Raw genomic sequence first — 12,677 nt, forward strand, 5'->3', positions numbered from 1 at the left:
ATGGAAACAACCTAGGTGTCCATCAACTGAGGAATGGATATCCAAACTATGGTATATACACCCAATGGAATCCTATGCAACCCTAAAGAATAATGTAGAATCTGAAAAACACCCCATAACGTGTATGAACTTGGAGGACAGTATGCTGAGTGAAATAAGTCAATCACAAAAGGACAAATATTGTGTTAGTCCGTTATTGTAAAAGTCAAAGAAATGTTTATCTATAGAAGGACATTTTCTTTGTTGGTTACTAGGGGTGGGAGGGTAGGAGAGGAGATACTGTTAGATAGATAAAGTTTTGATTTGGGTGAAGAGAAGGGCAATGTACTAAATCTGAGTGATCAATATAGTGGCATTGAGGAAGAGAAAGACATAGAGAGGTACGTGGGAAGTACAGACAACAAAGATGAACCTTTTTGCAAATATAGTACAGCATGGTCAGTGAAGGCAAACATGGGTATATGGGTGGATAGATGGGTAGACAGGCTGAACTATTGGGTATGTCTATGAAGTGGGGAGTGCACCCAATAACATGTATAGGGTTGGCAGACAGTGGTCCTATAACTTTATGTGTATGATCTGAATTCCCAGGTGTATAGTGGAGCTAACAAGGGGCAAGGTTGTAGTCACTGCTTGGCCACAGCCAGCTCCCCAGACGTAGCAAGTAGTTGGACCTGTGAGACCATAGTCGCAGGGGATTTCAAGTTCAATTGGCATAACATACTACACAAAATATTGTTCCACCTCCTACTGTGGTGAGTAGTGGCTGGGATCTTAAAAGCTTGCAAGCTGCCATCTAGATGCAACAATGGGTCTCTCCTCGTCCAGAGCCAAGAAGAATGAAGAAAATTAAAAATTCATGGAAACAATTAGTCCTAGCGACTGGTACACCATGCGATCTACAGCCTATATGACTATGAGACCAGAAGAACTAGATGGTGCCTGGCTACTACTGTCAACCACTTGGAAGAGGATCTATGCAGGAGATCCTGGATAGACAGGGAGAACAATGTGGAACAAAACTCAAAATCATATGGAAAAAAAAAAGAAAAGTGGGGACCAGGTTTGCTGGCCCAATAGAGCCTGGTAGAACCACTGAGACTATGGCCCCTAGCTGCCCTTCAGGACTGGAACTGAACACATGCCTGTAGCTTCCAGCCAAACAATAGACAGGCATATGAGTTGAACATTTACCTGAGGTAGATACACTCCTTGGTTAGAATAAGCATGGAAGAAAGAAGGGCTGCTTATGCACAGGGAGACAGCTCAAGGGGCAGGAAAACATGGAGGGATGGACACAGGGAAGAGGTAACTATCGGGAGGAAGTAGGAGGGGAGATGTTGCATTGTGGTAAATTGTGGTCAATATCATGAAACACGGTGTATGTGAACTGCTGTATGGAAAGTGTATTTGCTCTGTAAATTTTCACCCGAATCACAATAAAAAGAAAAAAAATCTGAAAAGGCTGGGCCTTAAGTATGACATCTGTTTGTAGTAGAAATGTATCCCATCCTTTCTGCCCACCCCGGATTCATTTGTGGCTTGGGTACTCAGTTCCATGCCAGTTATATTAGGAGCTCTGACAAGTATGGAGGAATTATCACACCCAGGAGAAAATCTCCATGAATGGGCTTGTGAGCCAGTATAAAAATTCCTGGAGCTCTCATCTTTCAAATGGGTAATTCTGGAAGGGATTCTGTATCTTGTCAAAAATTACTACAGAAACAAGTCCCCATTGCCTATGGTAGCTTCTTCAATAATGCACCCTGGTGTTGGCTTTTCCTCCTTCCTTTTTCAAAACTCCCCACTGTCTCCCTCCTGCTTCATGAGATCACTTCTTACATAAAATGCCTCACCAAGGTCTTTTCAGAGGCTCTGCTCTTGAGGAAATCAAACTAAGACACTGTTAAATTTTGTTGAACAAGCCTTAGCTTTTGCAGAAGAGGATTTTTTTCCCCCCTTAAATCATATTAGTTGCCAAGGAAGAATTATCTCCTAGGGATTTCGTGATTAATTAAGTGTTTTGAAAATCGGGCCAATATATTAAGTGAGAAAGGTAATAAAAAGGATGAGAAACTTTGAATTTGGAGATTGCAATAGAGACAAAAGATAATGGTTAAGTATTGGACATTTTAATACTGAAGAGGATTGAAAATCAGTGGTTAACTAGGATAACATGTTGTTGTCAGTTGCCATGATGTCAATTCCAACTCATGGTGATCCCATGTTTGCAGACTGTAACTGCTCCATAGTGTTTTCAGGGTGGTCACCTTTCAGAAGCAGATCTCTTGGTCTTCTGAGGCAGCTCTATGTGGGTTCAGACTACAAACCTTTCAGCTAATATTTGCTTAACCTTTTGTGCCACCTAGGAACTCTTGTTTGACATGATTTGAGAGTGATTTAGCAAAGGAATTATAAATACGTCATATCATTTTGTAAGATTTTTTTTGTTATAAATCCATCTAATTAGTAATGGTATGAGCCTCAAAAATAACCTAAAAAAAGTACCTCAACTTTTGGCAATGATAAAGGAAACTACCTCTAGTAGAAGGCAGTTTAAGATCTAATAACTTTTACATGTACAGATAAAGCATCATCATAGTTTCATCTTAAAAAAAAAATCAGTTGGTTATGTCTTTTATTCTGACTGACTTGGAAGAACTTCCAAATGCTTCTGCATGTGTCAGGAAACAGGAGGAGAGGCCATGGTCATCCACGAATGTGAGATTTTTCTTCTTTTAGAGGGATGTGCTTTAATGAGTTTTGTATACTAATTGAAATTTTACTGCTTGATCCTGGAAGCTGAATCATTGCATAATGCTCTTCTTTATTCATAGCATCTGACACAGTGAAGATAAAGATGAAAACCATAACAGAACTGCAATCTTGATTTTTATTGTCTTTTCAGGTGTGTTAATTGAGTTTAATGTCTTACTTTTGTATGACAATGCTAAACTTTCTTTTATTGGCAGCTACCTGATTCTTTCAAAAGATAGCTTTGTCATTTACACTGTTGGGAAAATGATTTAATTTGGGAACTACCAACCACTGAGCATTTCAATAGCAAACATTAAAGACATTTGCACCCAGGAAAATCCTATAGCACAGTTCTATTTTGTCAGAAGGGGTCCCTGTGAGTTGAAAATCACTCAACAGCACCTACCAATAAAAGCAACAAAGGTATGTATAGAAGACTGATACACTGCCTTTACCTGTGTTCCCAGGTACAATTTATTTAGCTATTACTTCTTGTTGTTATGTGCCATCCAGTCAGACCTGACTAATAGAGACCCCTTCTTGGATTTCCGAGGTGGTATCACTACGGAAGTAGATTGCCCAACCTTCCTTCCAGGGAGTGGCTGGTGGGTTTGAACCGCCAGCCTTCTGGTTAGTAGACACGATGCACCAGAGATCACTGGATAGTATTTTAGGTTTTAATAATTAGAAAAGGTACAACTTCATCTCCTAGCATCAAATAAGATTGTGTTACACAGTAGTAAAATTCATTTGCAATTTTCCTTGGTAATGATTCTGTTAACTCCTTATATATTTTGTGCCAGAGCTCGGCATTTATAAATTTTAGAACTATTTCATCAGCTGGTCACTGTTTCAGACATATTTCCACTTTCATTTTCCATTTTAATTCTCTTAGGGTGAAAAGGTGTGGTTCTTTTTGCAGTCTCTTAGTGGCCTCTTTTTTATATTTATGTACAAAATTGCATATATGGTCTTTGCCAGCATTTCCCATAAAATGCTCTACAGAAGATTCTTTGATCAAAAATGTGTAGGACATTCTAAGATCCATCTCACCATAATAGATATTTTCAGCACATGTTTTTCTCTTAAAGTCTCTGAGGAATCTGACATAAAGCAACACATTTAGCTTGGTTGATTTTCAGTCACATAAAAGTAGAGTTGTACATGATAGCCTGCAGTTATATTGTATGGCATTTCACATGCTCTGTTTATAGTTGACTATCTAGATGAATTCGCTTGGGTAAATCAACACCAGTCATTTATAGAAAGTGGAATCAAATATCAAATTGAACATGTTGAAAATAAAAGTCCAAATCACCCCAGTCACTTTTCTCTGTATGCACTGATGGCTTCCTATGGTCTTCTTCTCTACAGGAGGTGAAATTAATCTGAAAGTCAAGTGCTTGAGCAGCCAACAGAAAATATGGCTCAATAGAGAAAATTAACAGACATGGATCAAATATATAGGAGTGCTGGTTGTTCAGTGGTTAAGAGCTTGGGTGCTAAGCAAAAGGTTGGTGGTTTGAACCCACCAGCTGTGCCATGGGAGAGAGATGTGGCAGTCAGCTTCCATAAAGATTGCTGCCTCAGAAGCCCTATGAGGCAGTTCTACTCTGTCCTATAAGAATGAGTCAAAATCAACTCAATGACAGTGGGTTTTTGGGATCAGAGGTATACACGAGAACTGATCTATGTGGAAATTTTCCTAAGTAGATCAATCATAATGTGTATACTACCTTCAGGGTTTTGCACACTTGGCTTCAAAGGCAGCAAGGGAGGTACTGGCCACATGGTTTTCCTGAAAGCTTGGGCTTTGTTGGAGCAGCGCAGCACAGCTGATGGTCAGGAGAATCAGGATGAGCTGCTTCCTTCTGTTCAGTGGTATGAACGAAGAGGGGGAAGAGGAGAAAAAGAAAAAGGAAACATGAAAATACAGAGCTCCCTGGTGGCACAACAGTTAAGCACTCAGTTGCTAACCAAAAGCTTGCAGGTTGGAACCCATCACTGGCTTCTCAGGAGAAAGACCCACTTACTTAAATATAACAGCCTAGAAAATCTGATGGGACAGTTCTACTCTATAACATGGGGTCACTATGAGTTAAAATTAATTCAGCAGCACACAACAATGATAGCAGTTTTTCTCTTTATTTGTTTGTTTGCTTGATTTTTTGTTAAATTCCAATTTCTCCAGTTTTACTTTTGCACATTGTGTGTGTGTGTGTGTATGTGTATTTTGTTCTATACAGTTTTATCACATGTGGACTTTGGTCTAGCCTCCACCACAATCATGATGCCAATCAGTGCCATCCCCACAAAAATCCTCATGGTGCCCTTTCATAACCACATCCACATCACACACCCCACAACCACTGGCAACCATTAAACTGTCCTCCATTTCTAAAACTTTGCAATTTACGAAGTATCATATAAATGGAATAACACATTATGAAACCTTTTGGGATTGGAAGCTTTTACTCAGCATAATCCCCTGGAGATTCATCTTAACCATTGGGTGCATCAGTAGTTCAAGTCTTGTTACTGCTGAATAGTGTTCTTCCATTTGATGTACCACCACTGTTTGTGTTTAACCAGTCACTCCTGGAAGGATAACTGGATTATTTCCAGTTTGGGACTGTTACAAATGAAGCTGCATGAACATTCCTGTATAGGTTTATGCATAAATATATGTTATAATTTCCCTAGGATAAATGCACAAATGTGCTATTGCTAGGTCATATGAGAGTGGTCTGTTTAATTTCATAAGAAACTGCCAAACTGTTTTCCTCAAACAAAGACTGGAATTATTTTTAAATTTATTTCTCCCTCTAATCAAGCTTTTTCTATTTAAGATTCTTGCCAAGATTAGGCTAACTGCAGCCTTGACTTGAATGTGGATTGCACGGATAATCTCCAAGTAGATATTCAAGTGGTTTGAAATATTTTAGAAATTTGCACTATTTTACTTTCTATAGTTCTTGCAATTCCAACCAAAATGAAAAGACTTAGTTGTCTTGAACATAACATGATTTATTATGCATCTAATCTTTTCCTATGCTGCTCCCTGTATCTGAAAAGAATGACCCCCTCCACCCCTACACACACCACCTTCTACTCACATAGCCACCTCCTGCACTTTTGAAAGGCTTTACATCCAGGTTAAGTGTTCTTTTCTCTATGCATTTACCTCCATTAGAGCAAGGGCCACTTTAAATATTGCCATTGGTCTCAAGTCTGTCTCTTAACCAGACAGGTGTCCTTGAAAGAGAGCCCTTCTTGATTCATACCTTCAGAATCCTCTATATAAGTAGACTGAAATTTTTCTTTTCTATCCCTGGTGCTAAATGGAATTTTAGCAGATTGTCTCTCTCCTAGGTACTTTCATATGTTCCAAAAAGCTGATGTATATATTTAAGACACTTAATATGGATTAAAATTTATACATGTAATGGCAAACTACAAGATGATATTTGGTATGCATAACATTTAGTGAGTAAGCTTGTTAAAAATGCAAATCTCTGGATCTTTAAAATTTGCAGTTGGCCATTCAAGGCATGACAATTGGTCTGCATTTGCTTGGAGCAACAGAAGAAGGAGAGGAAGGAATCGTAAAGGCTATGAAATGTGTGGCTGGTTGCATCCATAAACAACTGCCTCCTTTGCTGCTGTGAGGCCAGAGCAGTTGGATGGTGCTTGGCTAGTATTACTGAACATTTTGGTCAAAGACTCTGTAGGAGAATCTTGATCAAAAGGGGAGAAACTCAGAAAAGAATTTCAGATTCTCATAGCCTGCAGACTTCCAGGAGCCCTGTAGACTAGATGAACCCTCACAACTATTCCCCTGGGGTACTCTTTAAAGCTTAAACCAAAAATATCCCCTGAAGTCTTCTTAAAATCTAACAATGGTCTAGGTTAACTAGTGAAAAATGTCTGCCTTGAACATTTTTCTCTTTGGGGTCAAAGTGACAACGGAACTGGAAATATTAGATAGGAATCTCAGGGGGCACTGAGTTTATATTAATCGGGGAAAAACAGGTCAGAAAGTGATAATGAGAATGGTTGCACAACTTAGAGAATGTAATCAAAGTCACTGAATTTTACATTTAGAAACAGAAGAATTGATGTATGTGTTGCTATTTTACTCTCAATAACAACACAAAATACTTTAACAACCAAAAAAAAAAAAGGAAAAGAAAATACAGATCCTTAACCCCAAGAGATTTTAATTAGGTAGTTGTGGTTCTCAGAAACTTGAATTATTAAATAAATTTTCCAGTTTTTAATGATGATTCCTCAGACAACACTTTGGTAACATAAACCATGACTTCAGGAGACAGATACTGTTTTGAGAGGCAATATACTGTAGTCACAGTGTTGTGCTGTCAGAAAGCCCCAGGAAACACATTGACACCCCTACAGTTATTTTATTTTCTTTACCTGATAGATGTATTCCATGGCCTGGCCATATCAGGTATCTACAAGCAGTATTCCCTGCTGATTAAGATCTCATCACACTCAGTTGCTAACTGAAAGGTCTGAGGTTCTAGTCCACCAGAGATGCCTTGGAAGAAAGGCATGGTGGCCTATTTCTGAATAATCAGCCATTGAAAACCCTCTGAAACATAGTTCTACTCTGACACACATAGGGTCATCATGAGTCAGAATCAACTCAATGGCAACTTTTTGGTTGTTGACATACTTTAGAGAGAGTATCAGTGCCAAGGTCTGGAGGAATGATCACATCCTTACCAGGCAATATTTGTACTTAGGCAAAAGAGATTTGACATTTGGAGGAAACATCATTAGTTTCTGTAGAAGTATATTATCCTTCCTTATACATTACAACTAAATCAGTCATGCATAACTTCCAGAGTGTGAAATTATGTGATATAAGAAATAAAAAATTGGGCAAGGAAACAGCAATGATGATATATATTTGGTTGGCAGAAAATAATCTTTTAAAATTATTTTTCCATGTATAGGTTAAACTGTGACATGTTGTACTTTCCCATTTAGCTTTTGGGAAGAAAGCCTTTGGATGACCCAGTTTTATAGTTCCAACTTAGTTACACATCAAGGGCCTTCATGTTTTGATAATGTTGCATTTTAGCTACAGGTTTGAGATGGTACAAAGCTGTTTTGTCAAATTCTATTTCTGTCGGATAACCTCTGGTGAAAATAAATCCTTAAACACTGTTTTTTTCTTCTTTTATGGACACACATATGAGAGCCTTGCTGAATCACAGGACTTCATGCTTATAACCTAGCATTTTAATACTGTTTTTCAGTAACAATAAAATGAAGCCCCTAGGCCTTCTTATTGCCCTCCAATGCACTGATTCATGGTACTTCGAATATTCATAAGTGTCTGCACTTGGTGGTTTTATTTGTTTGAAGATAATTATCTTGCCTTTTACATTTTTCAGGACAAAGTTGAAATTTTCCAAGTTGTGTTCTAAAATGCATACACTGCCTCACTTTAAATTGTCACTGCATAGGCAATTTATCAGCCCTTAAGAGCTATGAAGTGAATATATTCTTTTACAAATTGACGGTGCAATTGTTCTGGTACAGAAAGTGATACCATTGAGTATAATAAGTGTATAATTCACAAGCAACTTTTTTTTTTTAATCAGAGTTTAGAGAAACAGTATATCTTCCTTCCCTTTTCCCCATAGGCCCAAGCTTTTTTAAAAATGAAGCCAATATAATTTTTTATATGGTATAATTTAAGCTGGAGAGTACACATCAGTGAATTTTTGCCACCCTGGCCTGTTAACTGGAAGAAATTATTATTATTATTGTTAATCATTGGTAATCAAAATCATTTTTGTGTTTAATTGTTGTTCTTCTAAATTTCGTTAAACACTTAAAAGTGCCTTGAGTGATTATAAAACTATTTTGGATTTTTATGGCTATAAATAAAAGAGGTCATATGGATTTACTGTTATACTTTGAATTATACTTATTTCATAATGAAATATACTGCTTTGATAAATGTGTTTCCCAGAACCCCTTAAGTTGTGGGAAAGAATTTGAACTCAGAAATTGAACATTTTCAACTCTTTTGAAAGTAGCACTAATAATTAAAGATAAATAAAACTGGTTTTAAACTATTTGTGAAAAAAATTCATCAAGAGTTGGCAATCATGACAAGGTTAGAGGTAAAAAATTGATCACTGGTTTGGTGATTTCAGTGTGGCCCATATGGAGTTCACATGTGAATATGTTTTGGTTGAAAGTATTTTATTTCCTATTTGAAATCATATTGTCTGTTTAATTACTCCTCAGATATATTTTGCCATTTTGGATAGTCCACGGATTGTTGACACTACTACAGAACACAAGACCAATGGATGTATTTTTATATTGCTGAATACTAGAAATCTTAATAAAGAAATAAACATCCCATTTTCTCTTCTCAAAGCAAATGTTCTCTTCCTTTGCTTCCCAAAAGTAAATGTTTGCATTGCCTTCCAAAAGAATATAATGTCTCTGTGTGAAAATTTTAATATTATTGCTCTTCTGACATTAAGTATTTTTGTTTTTCAAATCAGATCTTGAAAGTTTTCAAACCAAAATGAGAAGTACAGTGTCAGTGCGTGAAGGCCAGGGAGTTGTTCTGCTCTGCGGTCCCCCACCTCACTCCGGAGGTAAGAAGTAGTCTGTTTATGCTTCATATATTTATGGATTAAGTTGCAGGGCAGAGTCCTCAGCATATATACTGTTTTTGCTTCTGTAAATTCTGGGAAACTTGTTAACCTGAGCAGCAATGACTTCTGTCAGCTGAGTTGGAATATGAGAAACCCCACAAAAGATAGTCCATCCAGAGAAGTTTATAAACATAATTAACCAACAATAACACACATTGAAGTACTCATCTTCTCTCTCTCTCTCTTACTGTCACACATTCACACTGACACACTTACATGTGCTCATGTATATATGCTGTTGGGAATCCTTAATATGAAAATAATACTAATGTATATTGTTGTTAGGTGTCAAGTCATGGTAACCCCATACACAACATATTGAAACACTGCCCTGTCCTGTGCCATTCTCACAATCATTGGTATGTTTAAGGCCATTGTTGTCCCCACTCTGTCAACCGTCTCACTGAGAGTCTTCCTTTTTTTGGAGACCACCTATTTTATGAAGTATGATACCCTTTTCCAAATAGCATGTCTGAAGTACATGAGACAAAGTCTTGTTGTCATTGCTTCTAAGGAGTATTATTCTGGCTATACCTCTTCCAAGACAGATTTGTTCATTCTTCCAGCTCTCCATGATATAGTCAGTGTTTTTCCTAAACACCGTAAGTCAAAGGCATCAGTTCTTCTTTATTTTTTGCCTAGCTTTTACATGCACATGTTGTTATTATAATTAGGTGCTGTTGAGTGGGTTCTGATTCATAGCAGCCCTATGTACAACAGAACAAAATACTGCCTGGTCCTACACCATTCTCACAATCTTTGTTATGCTTGAAACCATTGTTGCAGCCACTGCGTCAGTCTATCTTGTTGAAGGTCTTCCTCTTTTTTGCCGACCTTCTACTTTACCAAGCATGAGATCCTTCACATGAGATCCTTTTCCAGGGACTGATAACATGACCAAAGTATGAGAGATGAAGTCTCACTATCCTTGTTTCTAAAGAGCATTCAGACTATACTTCTCTCAAGGCACATTTATTCATTCTTCTGGAAGTCTATGGTATATTCAATATTCTCCTCAAACACCATAATTCAAATACTTCATCAATCAATTCTTCTTTATTCTTCCTTATTCATTGTCCAGCTTTCACATGCACATGAGGCAATGGCAAATACCATGGCTTGGTTCAGGCACACCTTAGTCCTCAAAGTGACATTTTTTTTTTATGCTTTAAAGAGGTCTTTTGCAACTGTAAGGATCTCTGGTGGCATAGTGGGTGAGGAATTTGGCTGCTAACCAGAAGGTTGGGCTTCAAACCCACCAGCTGCTCCATGCTCCATGGGAGAAAGATGAGACAATCTACTTTCTTAAAGATTTACAGCCTTGGAAACCCAATGGGGGTCTCTATGAGTCAGAATCAACTTGATGGCAGTACATTTGTTTTTTGGTTTACATCTATACAAAGAAAAATATAAAAACACTACTACAAGGTGCTATGAGAGATGTACATAAATGGAAGAACTTACCATGTTCATGTATAAGAAGACTGAACATTGTGAAAATGTTAATCTATAGATTCAATACAATTCTGATCCAAATTCCATCACCATCCTTAAGGACATATAAAAACCAATCATTAATTTTATATAGAAAATAAAAAGAGCTTGGATAAGCAAATCAGTACTGAAGAAGAAAAACAAAGTAGGAGGTCTCACATTCTCTGATCTCAAAACCTATTATATATCCATGGTAGTCAAAAAAGCTTTGTCTTGGTACAATGATAGACATTTAGACCAGTAAAACAGAATTGAGAATACAGAAATAGATGCATCAATCTATGACAGCTGATCTTTGACAAATGACCAAAACTCATTAAATGGGGAAGAGCGTCTCTTTAACAAATGCTGCTGGTGAAAATGGATTTCCATTTGCATAAAATTAAAAAAGATATATATATCACATCATACACAAAAATGAACTCAAGATGGATCAAAGACCTAAATGTAAAACCCAAAGCAATAATGTTCATCACAATAAAATAGGGGCAAACTAAGAGGCCTTAATTCATGTCATAAATAGACTATCAAATGTAACCCAAAGTGCACAAGAGCAGAAGAGAAACTAGATAACGGGGACCTTCTAAAAAATAAATTCTTATGACCATCAAACACTTTTCCAGAAGAGTACAAAGAAAACAGATTGGGCAAAAATATTTGGCAGCAACATATCTGGCAAGAGACTTACCTCTAAAATTTATAGAAAACTTCAACACATCAACATAAAAAAAGGAAATCCAATTCAAAAATGGGCAAAGGACATGAAGAGACACTCAGCAAAGAAGATATTCAGGCAGCTACCAAACACAGGAAAAAATGCTCATGATTATTAGGTGTTAGAGAGATGCAAATAAAAGCAACAATGAAATATCACCTCACCACAGCAATAATAGGTGAAATTCAACAAGACAGAAAATAACAGATGCTGGTGAGGGTGTGGAAAACTGGAACCCTAACATACTGAGAGTGGGGCTTTGAAATGGTATAACCATTATGGAAAATTATATGGGACTTCCTTAAAAAGTTGGAAATAGAAATATAATTTGATCCAATAATGCCATTACTATATATATATATATATCCTAAAGAGATGAGATCCAAGAGACAGAGAGATATATGCACAACAATTTTCATTGTAGCACTATTCATAATAGCAAAGACATGGAAATAAACTAATTTTCCATCAACAGGTGGATAACCAAACTCTAGTACATACACACGTTGTAATACTATGCAACATTGAAGAATAATGAAGAATCTGCAAATCACCTCATAACATAGATGAACATTGAGGAGATTATGCCGAATGAAATAAGTCAATCAGAGGAGAACAGATACTACATGAGTCTGTTATTATAAAAAGTTGAAGAAATGTTTACACTGGAAGAAAATGTTCTATCAGTTACCAGGGATGGGAGGGGGGAAGAGAGAAAATGTCTAACTAGTGAAAAGCTATGTGTTCATTTGAGAAAGGAAATACAACAAAGCTGTGTAACTCACACAATATCGCTAAGGAAAAGGAAGACATGGAGAGGTGCACAAGAGCTACAGACAACAAAGATAGATCCTATTACATACATAATACTGCATTATCAGTAATAACAGACACTAATCTACAAGGAGATACATAGATAGACAGGCAAGAATGGGTAGGTGAACAGAAATATACCCGTGACTGTATGGCAGTTGATATTCCTACAAATATATTTTTATGTG

At 37.1% G+C, this 12,677-nt stretch overlaps 1 protein-coding gene across 1 annotated transcript in view; it reads left to right on the forward strand.

Annotated features, from left to right (window-relative positions):
* Positions 1-12,677, forward strand: part of CNTN3 (contactin 3) — a 410,001-nt gene that overhangs the window by 133,517 nt on the left and 263,807 nt on the right. The window contains exon 4 of the mRNA XM_042781845.1: positions 9,312-9,407. Coding sequence (XP_042637779.1) covers positions 9,312-9,407 — 96 coding nt within the window. The remainder of the gene's footprint in view (positions 1-9,311; positions 9,408-12,677) is intronic.

Source organism: Orycteropus afer, unplaced genomic scaffold (genome assembly GCF_000298275.1).
Source record: "Orycteropus afer afer isolate SDZICR_OR568_19922 unplaced genomic scaffold, OryAfe1.0 scaffold00180, whole genome shotgun sequence".
NCBI classification, from domain to species: Eukaryota; Metazoa; Chordata; class Mammalia; order Tubulidentata; family Orycteropodidae; genus Orycteropus; species Orycteropus afer.